We start from the raw sequence: 25,271 nt of genomic DNA on the forward strand, positions 1-25,271 counted from the left end.
TCCATCTTTCTGTCAATATAGCAATACCGTGTCGAAAGAAGCCATGCTCCATCATTCTGAACAAGTGATAATCAAAAGGCGCTGGTGGATGAGCTGTGGCAGAACTTTCAACTAAATCTGCGAGAATGTATTCTTCACAACTCTTGGAACGGTTCAAATAATTATTTCAGTTAATTCGTATGGTAGCCATTTTTCCTATTAAACTAATAAATTAAACTCTTTTATTTAACTCTTGAATCTTTCTCATCGCATGTAAAGAACTTCAGAGAGTTCATTCGTCAACTGCTCAACTATCTGAAATTTCTTTGAGAGTTTGAACTAAGTTCTCCACCAAGTCTTGCAGTTCGTAGTTTTCGTAACATGTTGATTATTCATGTCATTGTCATCAAAATCACCACGTTTATATCTTCAAAACAAAAAATACCATTGCTTAATCCTCACATGATTTCGTAATTAATTTACACGTTAATGTAAATCGGTTTTTTTCACCTTTTATTCTAAAATGTTGTGTAAACTGATTAGTTTATTTTAAGAATTTTTATTTAACAGTGCTGAATTATAATTTCAATATAATGGATTAGTGTAACTCGAATGTTGAACTCTGTAAAATATATTTTACAGTTAGATTAATGACTATTTAACCGACTTCAAATAAGGGGAGGTTATATGTTCGACAGTATTTTTTTTACTTCCTTCCGAGGATGTCCCATTGGAACCAGGTCAGGATCTGAGGAAGGGAGAAAATCGAGAAACCCTTCAATTTTAAAGGCAATTACAATGTTTTCACATATTTTTTTATCTAAAATAATCAGATATTTGTGCATAATGTTATTGCAGAACTGATGTGAAGGAACACCGGAAGTAGTTCAGTGTAAAACCATTCAGTTTGCTTTTTAAACTCAAACCATATTATATGAGAAGCTGTAGAAATAGTGCAGGCAACTGCTTCTATGGTATAGTGGTTTCGATTCCCGGCGGGGGCAAAAACTTGCTGTTGTTCTAGTTTGATTAGAATATTTGTCCAATCACCTAGGTTAGGTAGCAGACCCCGGGGCCTGAAGCCTTCCTTATTTTCAATTATTGTTTCTTTATTCCCATTTTTCCTCAAACGAGCTGCACCTTTACTCGGTCTACTCATTGTAATACTTAATGAAATATCCACCTAATTTATTGAGTAAATATCATAACAATAAGACTAAAAATTGAACCGACTTCAAAAAGTACATAAGGAACTGACTAAAAACTAAAAAATAATCAAACATAGATTTTTAACACCAAAAAAACGTTTTCAAATAAAATAAGTACATTATAATCGTTGCAATAACTAAATAAAAATAAACAAAAACCTTTAATCTATCTACTACACGTATTTTATATCTTACAATATTATTTTAACTACTACTAACTAATCACGTTGAAGTCAGTGCTGAGCCCAAAGAATATAAAAATAATAATACAATTTGGTGATATATACAAAAAATTTAATTAGGAACAATATAAATCTAATGTGTTGGTCGTACCGACAGTAAATGTAATAATAAATCAGAATATTATATAAAAAAATTGATAATAATATTAACTTATAATTATTTTTTACTAATTAGAGCTAAACATTTAGACCTGATGTATTCGTCAAGAGAGTCAAAAGGAAGGATACAGTTTTCATGATTTTTTCCTATATTCAAGTCCAAGGTTATAGATGTCAAGGACAACATCGATTGATTTATTATAACATTTTTTTCAATATTAGATAATTAAACAATTATTTTATCTAAGATATTATCGGGCTGAATAAATAATCATACGTGAGTTACCTCATGAAATTATATTCCGAACATATCGCTAATTTAATGTTGTCGCTTATCTGGAACCTTCATGGCAAAACAGTTTTTTCCGTTATCGCAATAGTACTCTGCAATCGATATGATACTAGCTGCGGCTTTTCTAGTTTGGTTTATCAGATATATAGTTACGAAAACTGTAAGTTTTTGTTTAATTAACTGTAGTTAGGAATTATTACGTGCTGTTTTACATACCAGGATTGCTATTTATATTTAGTGCCTCTGCAATACTGAGTGTTGTTAGGCCCCATCTGACGTTTTCAATTGGAAGTTTGACCTTTACAAACATAATATTGTTCAGAATGTTTTGTCATATTTATGGTTTAAAGTGACTTGAAAATTGCGTTTCGTTGAAATATATGAAAGTGTTAATTCGCGAACATAACAAAAAATAGTTCACTCTATGGCCCTTCCAGGCGAACAATATGAGACAAAAGTGATATTCTAGTCGTGACATTCCTAACTGCAAAACAGTTACTTTTTTTTCTGACACATTTTAACTAAATGTTTATGTATATTCTGAACAATTACACATATATCTTTGCACATAAATCTTTTACACACTACAATAACGTTTCCTACAGTTATCATATATTAATTATATACTCACCTTTACTTGTTTTCACTCTCATCACCCATCAGAAATGAATTATTAATAAATGTTATGACTAATAGACATAACCAACTGTTAATCCAACGTTTACCTTCTTCCATCAACTTTTCTTGTTATAACACTATTTTAACCATTTTTGTTTTTAGTAACCATTAGGAATATTGGTCCCATTCTGAAATATCCATGTCTCGTATAAATACATAAATTTATACTGTTTCATTATATGCTTTTAAAACTTGTATTATTTTAAAAGCAATATCTGGAAGTTCCATTAGACCTCTTTAATACTTTTCAGACTAACAGTTTTGTTTGAAATAATTTTATGAAAATATGTTAAGCACCCATTTGAGATTTATCAAAACAAGCAAAGCGTTAAAATAATATTTGGCAGTTTACAACCTCTTATCACTATTGTTTTGAAGGATTGCGAATACGTTTGACAACCGGACGACTTTGACAGGCTGGTTCTGTTACACGTTCGAACTTATTAGGCAGTATTATGTCTCTTTTTAACTAGTAAAACTCGTATTAAAAAGATATCAATAAAGGTGCGATTTTATAAATAGAGAGATGTTATGGCAGATGATCCTATTGGAAAACAAAATTATTTTCAAACTATCAAATAATATATAGTTTTCAATATATTTCGTACATATATTCAAATGTTTTTAATTAATATTATTTATTCGCTTAATTTATGTGAGTTCTAACGTAATGTTATTAGGAACCACTTACTAACAAATTAATTGTTTCTGATTGCCAACTGAACATCGCTAAAAATATCCTTAAATATATTAAAATGTACAATGGATTGTTAAATTTTTAAGCATTTGCCATTTGATTCTATACATTTTGCCCATATTTCGGTCAATTTATGAATACTTTCTGTACACTTGTATCATTTGAGGTATACAATTCACCGAGCCATTTTTGTTGAGTAGGACTAGTCCGATGGAACCTCCTATGCAAGTGATTTGAACATTTCTTTGACTGGTTTTGCTGAAGGAGATGATATGTTATCACGTTGATCATATGATCACGTGTTGATCAATGCACGGTTCAAATTTATAATTTGTTATCGGTAGCGATCACTATTAACTGTTTCATCTGGTTTGAAATGTTCGTAACACATTATGCCATACTGGTCCCACTAAACACAGAGTATTGTCTTGGAGCCGATCTGGCCGGCTTCACTATATGATAACCAGAATTTTTTGTGCTTAGGGTTTTCAAAATAAATCCATTTTTCATCACCCGTCACTATTCGATGCAGAAATGGTAATCGGTCGCTAATTGTTTGTTGGACCACATAACTCTCGCAGTTTTACATCTGCAAACTTTTTTGGTTTACTAGAACGTCGAACACATCGTCTTACACATCGAAATCATTACATTTGAATATTAGAAACCACATTTCACATGTTTTCGAGTTTAGATCATGCTCGCCGTATATTTTTATCAGCAAACGATGACATTCCGCGGCTGTTTTCTTTTGATAAAATAAGAAATATAATGCATAACGTTAATGCACGTTTTTAGGGACGAAACTCGACATTTTAAAAGAGCTATAAATCTATGACGGTGTTAATTTCGAAAAATATAACATGTATAGCTTTGAAGCCTGATGCTAATAGAATAGAATCATATATGTGTCAAATCATAGCATAAGCCTAGCGATATCTGTAAAGCGAAAAACCGGTAATAAATTTTCAGTACACCAGGTATGTATTAAATCATAATATTAGATACTTATGACTAGTGATGTCTGCTACAAAACCAGAAAGTAATTACTGACACACCAGTAATTAATCGCATAGAAAAATAAGTCACTAAAAATACGAGTTTTATTGAAATGTTGGAATTAGTTGGAGTTTACACGTATTTTGCACTATGGGAATTTCTTGACTAAATTTAAAACAGTATAAAATATTCTATACCATGATTATTTGTAATGAATATAGAACTACTCAACTATCGACCGTATCCTGTATTTAATTATCACATGATTCGTATTTTTAGCTATATATTTTTGCAGTCCCTATCTATTTTTAATACCTGTTTACTTTTTCGCGTGTGGTTTTTATTTTATCGCGTTATCTCTCGCACCAAGTGCGAAATTAATTGGGCAATGGAAAGGTTTATTTTTATAGCGTAGTTTGTGGCTAAAAGCGCCAGCTCAGATTAACTTCGAAACAAGAAGTGACACATCCCCATGGGGATTTTCATTGGTGGCTCGCCGACGATGAATCATTCAAAGTGATTTTCTTGTATCTATCTTTGGATATATTATTTTAGTTTTGATATTTCTAATACAAAGTGTTGAGTTATCGAGAGAAAACAGTGTTGTAAAAAAACTATTTATTTATTCGCTTTTCTTTGCATAAATTCATTCACTCAAAAGGATTTTGATTGTTTAATTTTTTTTATTAATCTCCTAGAACTTCAACAATCTGCCCGTGGGCAGTCACTATTATTATACGATTTCCGTTATATAATATAATATTCTAACTTATTTTAAGGTATATCCCAACTTATTCTAAAGACTATTCTAACTTATTCTAGATATTATTAAATCTCACTCTATGTGTCTATTAATTAGTTCGTATGGTAGTTTGCGTTTGAGCCTATACACTACACTATCATCGCGCACATTTAACAGTTTGGTGAGTGCATTGGGATGCACTAACAGTGTTTCAGAGTAATTTGCATTAACATTTCGAATCGTTATGGATTATAAGGGGGATATCGCGCTGAATCAGTTTGTTGGAGACGTAATATGTGACATCGACGATGACCCGCAATATTTTATTCTGGAACCTCCGGAGGATATCTATGTTAGATTTGCTAGTAGTACCCTACAGTTCAATACCATAGGTCCAGATGGGCTTAAGTATTGACTTATACAGCAAAACTTTGCTATAACTAATGATAATTTAGATTTACGCCGTATCAATCAATACATTTGATTTAGTTTAAGCCCAATCTGTTTGCGTTTTGTCACTATATGTTTTTTCCATATCAAACGTCGACCAAAATGCATACGCAGATATTCAACATTGTCTGCTTGGGGAAGTTCATGATTATTCAATTTTACTGAGGGACAAGTTCTTCCACAAAGGGTGAATGTCACATGGGTAGATTAGGTCTCATTTGCTTTAATACGTCACATTTTCAAGCATAATTCGACCTTGTTAAGATTCAGTTGGAGGTTTCTTGTGGCTGATACTGGATCCTCGTTTAATGATAAAACCGCTGTATCGCCAGCATATATTGCAACAGTATATTGTTTGAGGACTCTTCCAGCTAAGAACTTCTCACGCCGATAGAATACGTAGCATTTTATGAAAAACTGTTAGACACTAAAAGTATTATTCCATTTTTTAATGAAATATATCTGTGCTGGTTGCTTGATGTAACATTTTTTGATTTGTTATTCAACCACTAAGTAGACCCTCAAATCATTCCTAAAAAACTACAGTATTGTTAAATGTTAAATTATTCCAAGAATTTTATTCAGAATTTCACTCATATTAAAAATAATCCAATATTCAGTTAAAACCAGTTATAAGTCAGTCGTAAATAAAAAGTGTATTGCAAACAAAATAACTTGATTCATAGAAAATAACAACACAATATAACATTATAAAGGACTAAAGTAACATGTAACGATAAATCAAGTAGCTGTAGACAGGAAATAATGTCATGTATCTTTAACCACATAATTTTAACAATTTTCTTTGCCCCGACATTTTATAGACGAATAATTAAATTACAATTAAAAAATACATAACAACATAATAGCATGCAATAATATACCATATATAAATCGCCTAATCTGTAATAAAAAAATTATAATCGAAATATATTTTAAGCATTAAGATATTAATTAATTTAAATAACATTTTACAACATAATTAAGTTGTTTAGACATTAATATTAACTTAAGGCTCTGATACATAATTATTATTGTATAATTAAATATTTATTTGTTTTTTTCTAATTCTTAAACCAGTTCAAATCTTATTTGCATCAGATAGCTGGCATTTCTTTCATTTGTTGGACCGATGGTTATTTATTAATTATTCCAAACAATTGGAGTTGAACGATTTCACCAAGATATTAAAGAGAATAAGAAGTGATACCAGTGAAAATGGAGCTTCTCATTAATATCAGACTAATGTTGGATGCTTCAAAGGAGGCCTTCCAGATTCATTCCACAGGCGAAAATATAAAAAGAGGAGCCTCACTAGAAAGAATAAAAGGTTGTTTTATGAGGTGTGTTACATGTGAAGGTATATTACGTAATAAAATATATCGTTAGTGGTTTGTGAATAAAATATTTTTTCGAGTACATTCTCTTTTTATTTAAGGTAGTAACTCGTTAATATAACCTCACAAAACCTAACCAGCTCTTAGATATTTTTATCTTAGCTACTAGATGTTTCTAATGTTTTTTTCAAAGTATTTTTTTTACATATCAAACCAGTACTATTCTATGATATATGTGCTGTTTTTAGGCATGACCTTTTACCATTTTTCTTGTAAGACCATAATTTTCTATCTGTAGAACTTGGGATTTCAGGATAAAAACCGAAAAAAAAAATTTCAAAAGTTTATTTTCGATTCAACTTAACTTAAATTAATTCTGACACTTGCGCTCACTCAAGCACTCTGTACTGTAAACACTACATAAGTTTAAGGTGCCTGGGCTGCCTATTTTCCCTTTTGAAAATATGTGAAACATCGTCTGTTTTCCAAGCGCAATAACTATTGACTCTGGAAACAAATAACTCTAACTTTATATCCAAAATGCTCCATAGACTGTTATCTTTCTAACGCACTACAGCATGGCTTCATTGAATAGGTATACCAACGATATAGTGTATCTAATAAAATAGCTAATGCAAGTCATCAAAATTCATGACGTCAGCGCGTCGCAATGTTGCCGCATTAACTTAGGATTTTTATTTAAATTTACCAGTTTGTAAAATCTAATTATTATCACTAATATTTTGAAGAATTTACCAAGACAAATGAATATTGTGGACTGATTCGTTTACATCTTCCGCATCAGACAAAATTCTGTCTCTTTTCAACTAGGGTAAAGGGTAAAATGAGAAGGATAAATCTGCTCCAGGTTTAAAAGGAATTTTACAATTTTACAAACTGCATATGGCAGTGTATTGGACGTCATTGATGATGTGCTTTGGCTTTTTTTATTGGAAGGACTACATGCGAGGTGTCATTTCCAACAAGATCTAAAATCTAATAATTACACCCTGAAGCAAAATATTATTAAATTAATAACAATAATGCCGAATCATAAGGCCCACTTAATCAAAATAATTTTGCAAGACGGAGAAAAAGCAGAAACATTTTTTCACGTCTAACGAACCTAAACACGTCTAAGTGTTTTGAAAGACGGCTACGAACAAAAGGGGGAAATAAACACAAATTAAAAATAGATCTAATGAAAAAAGCCAATAATATAGGTCATGTGGGCACCGCAACAACGGTCTATTAATAACAACTCGATGATTAGAGCAAATTTTCTCCAGATAGTTAAAATACTTTCAGAATGACCGGCTTTCCGTAAGGTGTATTTAAAAGTTATTAACTGCACTATATAAAATAATGAGGTTTTTCCGTTCAGTTGGCGATAAACGTATATTATGTTGACATACAGGCCCAATATTATTATTAGTACTAGTGATCAGCCTGTGATCGGAATTCGACAACATTTCATTAAGTTAAACATGTTTGTCTCATAATTTAGTAAACAAAATAAGTTAAAAATGGTATGTGAATCTAAAGCTTGTTTTGACAATAGTTTCAATACAAGATCAGAAATATATTTGATATATAACATTAATTACAGTGACAAATTATTAAAATATAAGCAAACTCTCTCAAGAACTAACACTCACCAACTTTTCCTAAATGGAAATTAAACTAATTAAATATAATTTATATTAAGTTTTAATAATTAACAAAGTATTAATAAATTACAAGACTACTGAATATTATAATAAAAGTATCATGAATAAGATTATTTTCAGAACTGTAATAACTTATTATCTTGATCTATTACACATATTTTATATATTTAGAAACAATGAATTGACTATTTTTTAGGCTTACTTGACAAAAGAATAATTTCTTTGCCTAAATTAAAAAAAAATTGCATCGTTCTTTATTTATTTATTCCACTATTCAATCTTGAAAAAAACTAGCTGACATATTTTTCCTGCCAGTAAATTTATTTATTCCAAGCTGTCAATTTATGTAATATTCTGTAATCTCACCATTGCAGATACTTTATCTTTAATTTGTCTTATATGGCTATGGCGTCTTCTTTAAATCCTATTTTGCTTTGTGTCCCACATGAGGATTAAAAAATCATAAACAAATGAGGTGAATGAATCAGTGTCTATTTACGATTGGTTTTAACTTTTTACAAGAGTTTTTCAACTACTTTGTATATTAGTGATGGCAATAAAATTAACTGATAGAAGTTTACTTCATTTAGTGGTTTTTCAGGTTTTAGAATCATAATAGATCAATTGAAAAGTCCCCAGCAGTTTGTGAGTTATAGCATTTTAAGTGAACTTTTGTTATTGTAAAATGGATAAAAATGAATTTCGCGTGCTGATAAAATATTGCATTTTGAAGGGAAAAATACAGTTGAAGCAACAACGTGGCTTGATGCCGAGTTTCCGGACACTGCCGCAGGAAAATCAACCACCAAGGATTGGTATGCTAAGTTTAGACGGTGAACGCAGTGGCCGCCCAAAAGAGGTTGTTACCGACGAAAACATTAAATAAATGATTTTGAATGACCGTAAATTGAAATTGAGTGAAATAGCAGACACTCTAAAGATATCAACTGAACGTGTACATCATATCATTCACGAATATTTAGGTATGAGAAAGCTCTGTGCAAAGTGGGTACCGCGCTAGCTTCGTTTGTTGATGTTTCGGAGCAGTATTTGAATGATCAAGCGTAAAAAACCCGAGATTTTGCGTCGATATGTGACAATGGATGAAACATGGCTCCATCATTTCACTCCGAAGTCCAATCGACAGTCATCCGGGTGGACTGCACACGATGAACTCGCTCTAAAGCGTGGGAAAACGCAACAGTCGGCTAGCAAGGTTATGGCGTCTGTATTTTGGGGTGCGCGTTATTGGACCGTTGAAGAAAAAGAAAGTGCTGCTTCACCAAGACAATGCACCGTGTCACAAGTCAATGAAAACGATGGCAAAAATCCATGAATTGGGCTTCGAATTGCTTCCTCATCCACAGTATTCTCCAGATCTGGCTAGCGACTATTTCCTGTTCTCAGATCTCAAAAGAATGCTCGCTGGGAAGAAATTTTCGTTGAATGAAGAGGTGATCGCCAAAACTGAGGTCTATTTTGAGGTAAAGGACAAATCATACTACAAAATGGTATTGAAAAGTTGGAGTGTCGCTATAATCGGTGTATCACCCATGAACGGAATTATGTTGAATAAAAAAAAAACTAATTTTGCCCAAAAAAATGTGTTTTACTATGGTAGGCAGGGGACTTTTCAATTGATCTGTTAACAGCTGAATAAAAGAAAATAATAAGAAACATGTCATAAGAGTATTTTAAATTACTCAGTTTCTTGGTATTGCCCTATGGTACAAATTGAAGGACAGTTATTAATTATTATGTTATGAATTAGTTGTATTTTGTGTGGACAGAAAGATTATTTGCGGTATTTTGTGGTCCGACATTTCAATTGAACTGATATAAAGACAATATTTAACCGCAAAATAACTTTCACGAATAACAATGATGCAGTTTTATTTTTAGTTAATAATTAGTAATTCCTTTTAAAATTAGTTCTGGTTTTTATTATAGATGATTAAGTTTGAATCATTATTTTTATCAAAATTCACTGGATGTTGGTTTGGGAAAAAGTAGGTTCGTTGTTTTTTTTATATTTTTCACAACGAATTTATTCATACGAAATATCACACTAATATGTTTTGATCGATGATATTTTGCCGCTTTTCCAGCTAAACCATATTTCCGTCACTGTGTTGCTTTATGTGGAGAAATTTGGCAAAAAACTGAACCAAACAGTTTTCACAAGCGGCTTTTGGAAACTGTTAAAATAGTTTTTCAGATTCTCTCATTTCAGATTCAAATATATGAGAATTTCTATCAAATTACAAAACATGGGCATCCCTATTCATCAATTCTAGGAAGGGCTTTTATATTTACCTAATACAATCGCATTAATGGGTGGCACTAATGTTTTTGTCAGTTTCAATCTAATTATCATGCTCATTTCCTTTTAAGCTTATTCCTATTCGATTCATTTCTAACAACACTGCTAATTTATGCGAAACCTGGGTATTGAGCTGCTTTTACTTTCGGCATTATATAAATTATTCTAAACTGTTTTATTGTCTTTAAAAATGCATCGGAAACAAAATCAAGACGGGTTTTCATTCATCAAATCAATCAAATCAAATTTATTCAGTACTGTTTAGTCAAATTCAAATAATCTAGGCGAATAGTCCTAAGAAACTTTTTCCATACATTGATAAATTTGAAGATAAGTCGGTAAAAGTACTAAAAATTACTCAACTTTGGTAAAATCGCGACCAAGTTGTCGGCTTTTGCTTTATTCTTTTTCTAAGTATTTCCCTTTCCAACTTATACTATATATCTAATTTATATCGAAATATTTTTTTGGGTTTGATGTATTGTTATTTATTTACAAAAATTTAAACAACCGCAAAATATATTCTGGGAACTTGCAATTAAAATATAAAGTAATATGTAGGAAAGCGATTGTGACTTGGTTTATTATGTTTTAAATAATCTTGAATCATTATAATATATTCACATTTTTTACACTACAACAATAGTATAAAAATAACTTTTTATCATGACGTAATTGTTATGGACAAGTTATGCATTGATGACACCATTTTCAATTGAAAAACATACATAAAACAATTTTTTACTCTTAACTCATAATTGTCATACAAACAAACATCAACCATTTATTGTTCTTTGAATATTTTTTGTGGCTTAACAGTTTAAAATCAATTTTTATTCTAAATAGCTGTAACAATATAACATTACATATAGTTTAAAATAAATATTTATATATAGACTTAGAAATTATTGATTCTTTGCATTTATTTCCTTCTAAGTCATCAATAGAATCCGAATTTCTCATGTAAACTGTAAAATGTTACCATTAATATGTCCCCACTATATCTATGGTGTGATATTATTTTTTGACTAAAAGTTTCATGAAGAGTTATTGCTCCTCCCTATATGTTAAATTATATAATATTTCTTAAGGAGTATGTGGATATATAATTAACATACCTATGAAGCATATAAGTTGCATAACATAAACCATTGAAATCCATCCGCATACCTTTACATTGCTGTAAAGTTATACCAATCGTAAAACCGAACCGCTGTACATAAAAACAAAGTTATTTTTCATTTGCTAATGTATCCTTTATTAAATGAACTAAGTCAGATCGAATTCATTGGCAGTTCAAATATGGAGAGTGACACTGAGTAAATAGTTTTGTTTTAATATATAAGATATTTGTGTTATTGTTTTAATGTACTGTACTAATAAGACAAGAGTTACCAAAACAAGGCTAGGTAAGAACAGTTAGGGTTTAGCATTACTACAGGATATGAAGTTTCAGTTTTATAAAATCTTTATTTTACTTTACTCAAAATAAATTTTATTTCTACAAAGGAATAAAGGTTTTTTTGGAGTTGATCCGGACTGGACCTGCAGTTTAACGTTTTCTCCGAACCACGGTCCTTGGCATGAAGCCTACCAACTGGCGAGTGACCAACTTAGAAATCATCCCAGAAGACATCTGGTCTTACCCTGCCTGGTTATTGGCGTGACTAGGATCATTTCCTTGTCGGAATTTGCACTCTTGCCTGAGGACAATCACACATGTTAAACAATCACAAACATAGATTTACGACCATAGAATAAAGAAACTTAGAAGCGCATCTCCTATGCTAAAATTGGTTATAAGTTACGCTCGAAATCCCCATGTGAGGGCGCTCACGCATACGCCGTATGACGGTTAGTTACGGCGGGAACCATAAAGACATTGATGTTATCAAATATAATTAATTTTAACATTATGGTACATCTAAAAAGTATAGTTAATTATGCAGACACAATAGTATAGGTTAGAGTTATAACCTCTTATCCACAGAATATACAGACTTAGAATGCGATCTCGCCTGTATAAGACTGTGACCAAATTATGCTCTGCCACGACACCAGAGGTGGTGCAAAGCTGGTTTATTTAATTGGGGGGGGGTCTTGTATGAAAAAATAAGAATAATATTTATTTATATTAGAGGGGAAATTAAAAAATACAATGCATCTTTGTTAAACAGTGGTCGGCCACATTTGGGTCTGTAATCTTCTGCTCTAAAATGCAAAAAGCAAATGCCCTTATATGCATATATAAATACTGCTAAGAGAGCCCCTTAAGTTTGTTATTGTTTACCTTATCAAGCGATTTCGGGCTTAAAACAAAACTCTTGGGAAAAACGTTGCATCCTATTAGAACCTTCACTTGACAAACGCTCACGTTATATTTTATGACATTTATAATTCAAATCGAAAGAAAGAAATCTGTAATCTTTTTATCGGCGGCCCTCTGGCGATGTGGCAGTATACCGAGATCATGGCTACGGGAGTGCCCATTTAAGTTCCCATTCTATATTTCAATGTTGTGCTTTTAAGAATTTTGCATACGTCTGACAATTGGTCGACTTTGACAGGCTCATTCTTTTAAGTGTTCGAACTAATCAGACAGCATTGTGTCTCTTTTTAACTGAAGTAAAATGAGAAAGAAAATATTGGCTGATTCTAAAACGAATTTTCAATAATGCGGCAGGCAATACATTAATCATCTTGATGACGTATGTACAAAATAACTTTGAATAGACTATATGTTTGGTTATTGCTTTTTAATTTCATGGGGCTAAATTTCGATGTATGTTACGTTCCAGTTTCAAACTTAAATAACTCGAAAATCATTATTTTTAAATCTCTTTGGGCGATTAATTCACGAGATTGAAGCGGAATATTGAAGATGTCCAATTAAATCCCTTCAGAACCCGCCTAACTACTCCCTCGACCCTGTCGCGTCCCAGAAAATAGAATTTAAAACCAATTTCCCATAACGTCACCAACTCATTCAGTATTTAAGCGCAATTCCGTCCCCATTTACGACGCCACATCACCGATGCATAACCGCTCGGGAAGCGTCACAACGTTACCATGACGACCGCCCAAAACATACGCGTAGAGAGGCGACGTTCGCGACCGAACGACCGTTCGGGCGCGCGCGGAGACGACCGAACGCGCATCACGGCCGCCTGGACCGGCATCGGGAGTCTGGATGGAAGACTGGGGCGTGCCTTTCGTCGCATTGCTGCCGGTTCCGGTCTCGGATCGACGGGGTGATGGTGTACGGTGATCCGGTGCGTGTGATTACCAGCCCCTGTCCTCTAATGCGACCATGCGCCGTGTGATATATACAATATACGCTGACGGTTCTGTGATTCTCGTGTGACTCGTCGTAGGCGGCGTCGGTAGTATTTTACAAAGACGCGAAATTTTCGGATATATATTTTTGATAGTCGTGTATTTATAACGTGATGTCGGTGAAGAAGTCCCAGTCCCAGTTCTCGTTGAGGAATTCGGCCGGTAAGCGCGTCGACGGGTCCCTGAGCGACACCACCGCCAGGATTCTGTACAAGTTGGCGTTGACCGTTTGGCATGTGTCGTTCCACATCGAGAATAAACATCAGGTATAGTGCGTTGAATAAAACAGTGAACTCACGTCATCTGAGTTGATGACGTTAAAACGTCGCAATGTTGTCGCATCAACTTTGAGTTTTGTTCATTTTTGTTTTGACATACAACAAGATTCTAATCTACATAAAATAGTTAAACAAAAATAGTATTTATTTTAACATTATAGTGCATTGTATGCATATATTATCGAAGGACTTGAAACTGAACAGTTATAATAGTTTGTAAGTTACGGTTGTGTTTTAATATATTTATATTGGGCTCTTTCCCCGCTGGTCTATTACAACTAATTAACAGTTGTATATCTAAGTAATATGTTTAACTTGCATTAGAGAACATATTTACCTTTTACGCTTAGTTCCTGTTTCCTTGGATACAGTGTTTTCTTGTAAAGTCATTTTGATATCACTGTAATGCTCTTTAGTTTGTTCTGTTACTACCTGTATACGTCTTTCTTGATAAAACTAGATGTAATCACTTAATTTTTCCTAATGCATTTGCCATATCTGCAAAACAATTAGTATTCTTTATCCCCCCATACATTTTAATCAAATGCTCATGTATGTTCTGAAAAATTACAGACGTATCTGTGTATATACATTTTTCACACTCTACGATAAAATTTCTTACAGTTATCGTATATTAATTATATACTCACCCTTAGTTGTTTCCACTCTGATCACCCTGTCTTTGAAATTGTTAGTATTGAATCATAATCCAATATTCAGAAAGTTTCATCAAGTGAATAACTAAGCTGTTAATTTCCAATCCATCTAACATTTGTTCACAATTCCATCATTTGTCGATTTGTTCTTTAATTTGTCTGATCCAGTTCAACCAAACCGAAGGTGTTATTAACCAATTCTGCTTGCAGCATGAGGAACAATATATCTGCAACGAATTATAAATAAATGTTATGACTAATAAATCATAATCAATTGTTATTCCAACTTTTACCCTTTCCCATCCACTGTTGTTACATTAACACTATTTTTATTTATTTTTTTACTATAATATTAGGGCTCATTCTGAAATATCCATGTTTCATCTAAATATGCACCACAACGTTTGACCACATGTTGCAAAACCGGTGAAAACATTCCTGGAAACATTAAAATGGGAAGTGCTACCCCAACCGTCATTTTCTCCATACCTTGCTCCTGATTACTACTTGTTCCGATATATGAGTCGTGACCTGTCTAAGCAGAGCTTTACTTTTGTTAAAGATACCAAAAATATATATAGATAAAAAGATACATCGTTCTTTCGATACACAATCCGTACATTGAGTTAAAGATAGGAAAAATTAACTACTATCGTTGGACAATATTTGCATAAATTGAGGGGAATAGAATTAAACAAACTCGATGGATATTTTAATGAAGGTATATTCCTAACATAAGCCTGCCAAATAATTAAAAAAAACAATTCATTAATACCTCATGCACAGCTTGTGCCATTCCATTTTAACATGGACCCGGCTTTAATGAAAAACACTAGTAACCGCAACGAAAGAAAAAGCTTTAACATGAATCTTTTTAGAGAAGTTACAGTTGACGTCATGTATTAGTCATGGAATCCCTCAAAATCAATTCATATTCAACTAATTAAAATATTAAAAGTGATTTTAAGATAAATATGTTTAATTTGAGCTTTTTTTTACTTCGGTTTTTATTTGTCTATTGTATGGAATTGTTCATTTTGGTTTTTGGCAGTTTTCCATGTCAATCTCTGCTTTCAAACCCAACCATTATAGAATAATTTCTTCGCAGTGGCCGTTAGATATATTTTTTACTTATTTGTAATTGTAGCTCTTTTCATTTTAGTATGTTTTTTTGTATGTTTGTGTATCTAGCATTTTGATAAAGATCCAAGTATTTGACTGGTTTCTTTATAATGTTTCATAATCGATCGATAGATTAGTAATTGGCAAAACCATTTCGTTCGAAAAGATTTTCAATCTATTACGTATATTTTGCAGAAATTTTCTTAATTGTGGAGAAAATTATTTATGGATAAGTGAATGTTGTTAGTTCTTATACTATTCAGAGTAAACTAATAATATGTTGATCATCATGATATTATAAGTTCAACTGCCATAACAAATATATACGTATAGTCTATTCAAAGTTTTTTGTACATACGGTTAATTAGGATTTAAAATATCTTATCTTTGAATAGACACTATAAATATTTCTGAATGTTTGTATCTTTGATAATATGAATATTCTAAATATATGTCACTGAAATCAGATCATCCATGAAGAAAATATATATATATATTATACTTTATATATATATATATATATATATATATATATATATATATGTCCATACAACTCATTATTAGATGCTGATTATTTGAAGATTTTAAAGTTATTACTATGCTCATTGGACAATAAAAGCGATTTACAGAACACTGGATCAACATTGATTCAAAAATCAATTTCAAGAAAAACCTATACACTTCAGGGTTTTAGATTTAAAAGTATTCTTATAACATCAAATGATTCTATTGTTTTAATTTGAACTATTTGATACAGTTATTATTGCAAAATATGTCCAAGGCTGTAAAAAATGTACAACTATAGCAGTCAATAAGATCTATAAATGGACTGGAGACTGGAAAATACAGCTAATATAATAGCTCCAAATCGGTCCATGTTAATTTGTAATGTGGCGAAATGACAAAAACGTAATTATATCATTTTATGGATGCCCGATTCCTCAAGCAGAGTCAGCTAAACATTATGTTTCCACTTGTAGCGAATAACTGTCAACAAACTACCCAGAAATATAATCCCAGATGTTGAACACGGACGGGGTGCCAGCAGCGCCAACTAGAACCCGATAACGAATAGCTGGCAACCCCGAGACGTTGATCTGGGATGTTATTGAAGGGTATTTCCAATCATTCAGTAACCGACCATCGTTTGGTTTAGACGTGCCACCTTCGACTGCCCAAGCCTCGTCACCAGGTAACACCGCTGCCATCCTTTTTATCTATTTTGTATTTTCCACATTTTTATATTACTTCAGTAAATAACGGTCACATAATGTAAACACCACTTTCATTTCGTTTTACCTCCATTCACCGAGCCATATAACTTACCCCAAACACTTAAACAGTAACATCTAACATTTTAGAATGTCAAATCATGCTAGTGTTTTATTTAATTAGTAATGTAATGAAAATGTCTGTTAGATTCTTCGTTAGAAACTGGAGAAATGCTTTCGGCAAGGCATGGAACGATAACGTATCCTTAGATTTATCGTAAATCTCCAATAACGTGAACACTAGTTCAGCACTGATGGGGCTTTGGGTTAATATAAACATCGTGTCACTGATATATCAAATAACGTCATATGAGATGACGTAATTAACATGATTTGTTTTATTAGAAGCGGCTTGACGCTAACAATGTCATTGACAAACAATAAAATAAATATAAATAGCAACCGTTCATTCAAGAATCACAAAAATTAATAAAGTGGGTCACATTTTGAACGAGACAACGTGTGGTATGGCGTCCTTCGAGATCATACATGGCTTTACGTCTACATTAAAAATACATTATGTCTTTGAACCAGAACTGAATTTCACCGAACACACATTCCACCTATTTATGTTACATCAACGTTAAAATATAGTCAATATACTTAATATACACACCGTATACTTTATAACATACAGCTACTCGCTCGGGTAATATGATCGTAAAACTGTATACCAACAAAAGCAGCAGTTTTATATCGGTATCGAATTTTCGACTACGTACATCGAAAATTAAATTGAAACATTTTTCTCAAAGAAATGTTTTTCTGTATATAAAGAGTCAAGAAGGTCCTTATTTATATTGAGACATAAGGAAACCGAAATTACTTTATATCAAAATCGTAATATATTTTTGTTCGTGTTTATACCGGATTTCTTTTATTAATCTCTTAGAACTTCACAACAATCTGCTCATGGGCAATAAGTATTATTATTTGATTACTGTTATATAATATAAATATCCTGACATGTAGAAGATCACTTCAGTAAGTGATCTGCTGTACAACTTATAATCTAAATCTTATTCTAAAGACTATTCTAGCTCATTCTAGAGATTATTAAATCTCACTCTATGTGTTTATTAATCAGTTCGTATGGTAGTTTGCGTTTGAGCCTATGCACTTCACTGTCAACGCTCACATTTAACTGTTTGGCGAGTGTATTGGGATGCACTAATAGAGTACTTAGCTCGAATCACACTCATTATGGGTTCTAAGGGGATATCGCGCTGAATTAGTTTGTTAGACACATAATATGCAACACTTTATTCTGGAACCTCTGGAGGATAGCTATATTAGATTGGCTACTATTAGATTACTAGGATACTACTATTAGATTGTACCCCACAGTTCAATACCATAGGGCAAAATGGGCCTAAGTATTGACTTATACAGCATAACATTGTTATCTAATGATAATTTAGATTTAAGTCATGAGTCATTTTCATGTGACAATATAAATTTGAAAGTAGACATTTCAATACAGATGGACAATTACGCAGATAAAGAGCGACAAAGGAAGAAAATTGATTTCACATGAATTGACGCAAAAACAGTATCAATTTTTATAACCTATGATATATTTCCTTAATGACTAAATTACTTAATGAATATTAGGAGCCTTTTGCTGTGGTTTCCATTTTTACCCGCTCACAATAAATAAAATAAATGCCCACTAATTAAATAATATAAAACTGAGTGATTCGAAAAGTCCAATTCGTCCAGTTTTCACTTCTGTCAACAACATAACTATCAAGTATTATTATTTCAAAGATTTGTAACAGCATCATGATCTTTCTTCCTAATGTTGAGACTAGTAAGAATCATTTACCATTGCTCCGTTCCATTTTCCATAACTAAATCCTCAAACATATAAAAAAATCAATTAAAGAGTTTTTGCTGCGTAGAAGTGCTAGTTCATTTGATGTTTTAGCGCAGTCCATAGGTCCAAATTGGCTTTATGATTGACTGCTAAATCAATCTCCTTCATTTTAGGTCAAGTTAAAAGTCTCATGTGACTAACCAGTAAGCAGCATGACTTAGAGTCTAATCTGCTCTGCATTTCCCTCACTCCCGAACTATTCAGCTAATTCATCCGTCAAGTGATATATTTAGGTTTTGTCATTTCGCCGCAACGCAAAATTTACATGGACATATTTGGACCTATTAGGCTGTATTTTCCAGTCTCTAGCCCATTTGCTACTGGCACTGTTTCTAGTCTTAGACAGAGATATATTTTGTGCCATGATAACTGTGTCGACTGCAAATCTTCCCAGTACTGTTTCTTGTGTTATTGGGATATCAGCAGTATAGAGCAGATATAGGAGTGGTCCCAAGCCACTACCGTGTGGAACTCCGGCCGAAGTAGGTTTAAGTGTTAAGAATGCTCCTTCATGCGAGACTCTACATTTTCTTTCGGAAAGGTATGATTCCAACAATCCACAGTAATTCTGCGGTAGCAATTTTCTCATTTTGTAGATTAATCCGAAATGGCTCTGTCAAGAGATCTCTAGGAATATTGCAGGGCAGTATTTATTTTCTTCATTTATTTCTTCATAGTTCATTGATAATATCGATATTTTATTTTTTTCTTAGTATCTTTCATATTAAATAATATCTGAAATTTTTAAAAATATATCAGCCGGCTTGGTAGCGCAGTGGTAAAGACGATAGGACGGTCCTCCTACTGTTGCGATAGTCACGAGTTCGAATCCTACTGGGACATGGCCGTAAATTTATGTTTGTGATAGTTTAATATTTGCGATTGTCCTTAGACAAGAGTGCAAAATCCGACAAGGAAAATGGTCCCAGTCACTCCACTAACCAGGTTGGGTAAGACCGGATGTCTTCTGGAATGTTTTCTAAAGTTGCTCACTCACCAGTCGTTAAGGTTAATGCAGAGGACCGTGGTTCGGATCCCACGTTAAATAGTAGGTCCAGAAATGTATATTCGAAAAACTGCTATTTCTAGGCGTTTTTACGATCAGAGCTAAATAGAATTCGCAGTCTTATTTCGTTCTACGTTTTATGCGAAACGGCGAAAATGCACTTTTGTTGTTAGTTGGGGAATAACGAGCTACTTTATGTGATACAAAGTTCTCTAGTTAAATTAGGTTTCGGTTTTTGTGCAGTTATATTAAATCGCAAGGATATTAAACCATCCTGAGACGGTTCTTCACATTTTTACCTACTTTTTTTATGACAATTATTAAAATACTAAGCATATTTTCAGTTGATAATGAGGTTTGAAATAGTTGTGGGATGTAGTTTTATCATTTTTTATATTAAATCGGCGCCAATTAATGATTCATAATTATCAGCATTTTCTAAAACTATTTACACATAATTTATATTAGAGGATTTGACATGACGTGTCGCTATGATTGTTTATTGAATATTATATCTTAACAATATAAAATCTTGTAACGTTATCCAGAATAAACATTTTTCTTACTGCAGAACCACAAGTTTTTTATAGTTGTATATATTTCATAACTACATATGAACTTTATTAATATTGAGGCAGGATGAGCAGCGAGGAAGAAGAATATACTTAAGCAAAGAAAAGAAGAAGAAGACCAAATGCAGAACTGGAGAGTGCTTAGAATAAAAGAAGGAAAAATATAGGAAAGAGAAGAGAAGATAAGTTAGAAACTCTTATTAATACCAGCGGGTCTTTCAAGGAGGAGGTAGAGGACTTGAGAGAATTACGAGATAAACAAAGAAAATCTAGGGTAGAACATAAGAGACTAAACCATGGGATGTCAAGAAATTAATATGAGCGAAATGAAGGATAGTATTGATTATTTAGAGCAAAGGAGATATAATGTATTCGCTCAAAGATTAACAGTGAAGATGTAAAAAAGGCGAACTAAAAAATAAATCATCCAGGCTTTCGTGAAATCCAGCTCTAGGCTGGCTATACTTCTATATCTATATAGAAGTATTTGTAAAAAATTACCAAAAAATTGTTATGGGTCTGTTTAATTAAGTTGAAGTATACCAAAATAGATCATGCATATAAACTGGCCAAACTGAAACAAATATATATTATAACATCACAAATTTGGAAATATGAGAAACGTGTCTAAAATACGTATATATTTACGAATATCTTGTCTTTACTGGCCAGTAAAGACAAGAAACTGGAGTGAGAAAGGGAAGAGATCTATCATTTATAAAATCAATAATGGGCATACACTTGTTTATAGAGGTGTAGATAAAAGTAGGAGACCGGCTAGGTTGGCGCAGTAGTCAAGGCGACGAGACAGTCCATCTACTGTTGCGATAGTCACAGATTCGAATCGGGCTAAAGTATGGATGTACTTTATGTTTGTGATTGTAATTAAATCTATAATTATAGGCAACAGTGGAAAGTCCGACAATGAATAATCATACCAGTCACGCCAGTAACCAGACTAGGCAAGAGCGTATGTCCTCTGAGATGGCCTCTAAGTAAAGTAAATAGTATTTACTAGTTACTAATTGTTAGTTTTTTGACTATCGACTCTTTCGACTGATTTCAGTCGATAGTTCCCAACGCTATTAAAATATATGTTATATGTAAGAGGAAATCGGCAAAAGTAGGCAGGAGCAACCATGTTTATATAAAGCACCTAACACCTAACAGTTAAGAGAAAGAGACCATTCGACCCACTCTACAGAAGTGAAAAAATATTCAAAAATAACTCACGCAAAAAGCTTAATATCAATAACTTTTAAAAGCTAGCGATTAAACTAGTCCTTTTATTGGAATTTTTAACAAATTTCTCCAAACCTACGATTTCCGTTAAAGTAAACTTGTGCTTCTGCAACATACGAATAATATTTTTTATCGCAAAATGTTCTAATCACTCTCTAGCGAAACAACACGAACCGTTTCATTTTAAATGCAGAATATCCGGTATCTTAACGCAAACAGGACATTCTAGCCAAATTTATCTACTTTAAATGTTACGTGGTTATAAATATATAGAAGTAACTGTTTCCCATTATTATTAAACATAATTTGGGATTAGGTTGAGTTTTAAACTTCGTGACGAATTTTTATCAAACCGAATGTCCAAATATTTTAGATACCAATTGTTTTAATATAGTGACTCCAACATCGTTTATTCTAAGCGAATTTCAGATAATTGAAATTGAAAGTCTCGATAACAACGGCATTCTTTGTCCAAATATTAATGTTCTTGGAATTTATCAATTTTCTTGGAATTCGTAAAATACTACCCCAATATAAATTCCAGTAAGACAAATTGCTGACAGCATTATTGTGTTGTGGACAATGTCTACGGGCATATGCTTCGTTACTAATTTATCTTAATATACAGTTTTGTCTTATCGAAAATTAAATTATATTTTGACAAACACTGACATCATGGCTTTCTGTTCGTACCATGTATATAGTTTGTTTTTCTTGTATTATAAAAGAGTTTTGTATAATTTTATAAGATTACTGATTTACTTAAATATTTCACAAATGAAGACATTTTTATTTAACCATTAAAGGGGTTGAAATTAATGACCTATAGCACTTTCTCTTTTTTTTTCGTTGTTCTTACAATTCATTGGTTCATCGCGACTTTTTTAAATAAAAAAATCAACGTATATAATTTTGTAACCACCCTATTCACCGATTTACCATCGTCAGCTTTCTGACTATTTCTTGAACTGAGGAAATAAATTTGATATCATTGTTTTTTAATTGATTAAGGATAATCCAATTGAATCCGACTTTAAAGGGTATTCTATATATTTTTAGACTTTAGACCCTTTTTAAACTATTCTTCTATCAACTGTTTCAACCTGTCAACTGTTAAAAACCTTACCACAAATTAATTATGTCTAATCTGAAGGCTTTGAAGGTATTGTAATAAATTTTGAGAGATAAAAAAGTGGTATATATTATATGTTTATAATATGTATGTAATATATATATATATATATATATATATATATATATATATATATATATATATATATATATAATATTACAATATTACAATTCGTATTAACATCTTACTTATGATAATTATAGAATATTTATTAATTATTTATTAATGTATTCGTTAGTTGGAAGATGAAAACTAATATCACGATTTCTATTAACAAGTGGTTTGTTTTTAATATTGTTATTGCCAGAGAAAGGTGTAACTTTTTATACATAAAGAGGCTAGCTCTTCGTTTAACAATATCTATAATCAGAAAAGTTATGGATATTTTTACATTAATTACTTCAACCACCCAAAAGCCCTATTTTTTGCTAAAATTAGATCGATTCGTCGAAAAAATTTCGGTTTTTATATCTTTTCCGTATACCATAGTGTAAAGAGAAAATTATCGATATTTCTAAAAAAATACTGAAACGATGCCAAAAGAAATGATTGCTCTGTGAAATATATCAGTGTGTTGGAATTATATTGTTTTGATACTTCTTCTATTCAGAAAAGAAGATTCCCATGGTTTAAAAAAACAATTCGATATATCTATTTGATAGATTTATATCGAAATTAAAAAAGACGATTTTTTTGGAAAACATTTCAATAATATATCAATATTCCTATATATATTCAAAGATATCAGTACTAGACCGACCACTCAAAATGATTTCAAATAGAAGGCAGTCACAACTGAAAAATATCTAGATATATTGATATTCGAGAAAAGTGTCGATATATTCTATATTTATTGATTTATTTGTTATATTATTGACACATGTATATGTTAGCACGATTTTAATTAAATAATTTTGCATTATTTATATTTTCCTAAAATATTAGGTAAGAATAAAATATTAAAAAATAGTTGTTAAACTAAATCAGTTTATTTATCTGTCTTAATATTGGAATAAAAAAATGTAAATCATTAAATTACATTGCATCTCTGTCATGGAAATGCAAACAAAACTTGAACAAACGTCCAATTACAAAAAAGTAATGAATTTAGTCACTGTCATAGTTCATGCAAATATAAAAACAAACTATTTACCCCAGAAGTGCATTTGATGTGATTCCATTTTTTGCTACTAGCGCATTGTACCCATTCTCTGGAGGGAATTCTTGGCGTATTAGAAAAAAGCAGTCAACATCTTCAGTGTCTAAAGAAAGCGGCTTTTATTTACATTCTTCCAATTTTTCTTGTTGACTTTTTTATTAATTGTCTTAGCACAGTGATTCTATTCATCAAACACTGAGGAACTCTGATTTTTTCTTGAACTTTTCTATGTTATTGGCCTGCTAGCGTAGGTTTTTGTTCTAAAGTGCCTTCTTCTGTAGTGTCTGTCAAAACAGTACAACCAAACACCATAATAAAAATAAGGGGTCATTTAAACAAGGCTTATTGGCGCTGTTTTTTATTGTCTCAAAGTAATTTTAATATGTTAAATAACTAAAAATCAATTGAAAATGGTTTATTTTTGATCCAAAATTCAGTGAAGCAATCCTTTTTACTTTTTAACCGACTTCGAAAAAAAAGGACGTTCTATGTTTGGCCGTATATTTTTTTAATGTATGTTCGTCGATTTCTCCGTCAATTGTTGGCCGATTTGCAAAATTCTTTTTTATCTGAAAGAGTGCCCTTCCGAGGTAGTCCTATTGTAACCAAATCAGGATCGGTTGGGGGAACGGGTGGAAATCGAGGGAAACGCTCAAAATTCAAAGGGGCCTACAAAATTTTCACATATTTTTCTCTAAAATAATCAAATATATGTGTATAATTTTATTACTGAGCTGATATGACCGAAAATCGGAAGTCGTTCAGTGCAATAGACATTCAGGTTGCTTTTTTAAGCACTAACTCTAGCATATAAGACCTCGTAGAAATATTGTAGACAACTGCTTCTATGGTGTAATGGACTTCAAGGTGATCAGTTGGTTGTAGTTAAAGTAATTTTTTTT

General features: G+C 32.0%; 1 protein-coding gene across 30 annotated transcripts in view; it reads left to right on the top strand.

Moving 5' to 3' along the window:
• by (focal adhesion protein tensin) overlaps window positions 1–25,271 on the top strand; it is a 449,419-nt gene that overhangs the window by 324,062 nt on the left and 100,086 nt on the right. For 3 of the 30 annotated variants that reach the window (XM_076414762.1, XM_076414768.1, XM_076414776.1), the window contains exon 1: window positions 13,894–14,318. The exons of 26 other annotated variants lie outside the window; for them this stretch is intronic. In XM_076414762.1, the coding sequence (XP_076270877.1) occupies window positions 14,166–14,318 (153 nt within the window). In that variant the 5' untranslated portion in view covers window positions 13,894–14,165. Of the gene's footprint in view, window positions 1–1,908; window positions 1,981–13,893; window positions 14,319–25,271 lie in introns of those variants that run through there. One more of the 30 variants, XM_076414767.1, reaches the window with a different exon arrangement.

This window comes from Rhynchophorus ferrugineus, unplaced genomic scaffold (genome assembly GCF_030347505.1).
Source record: "Rhynchophorus ferrugineus isolate W39M unplaced genomic scaffold, kcgeb_rfMv2 rfM9, whole genome shotgun sequence".
NCBI lineage: Eukaryota > Metazoa > Arthropoda > Insecta > Coleoptera > Curculionidae > Rhynchophorus > Rhynchophorus ferrugineus.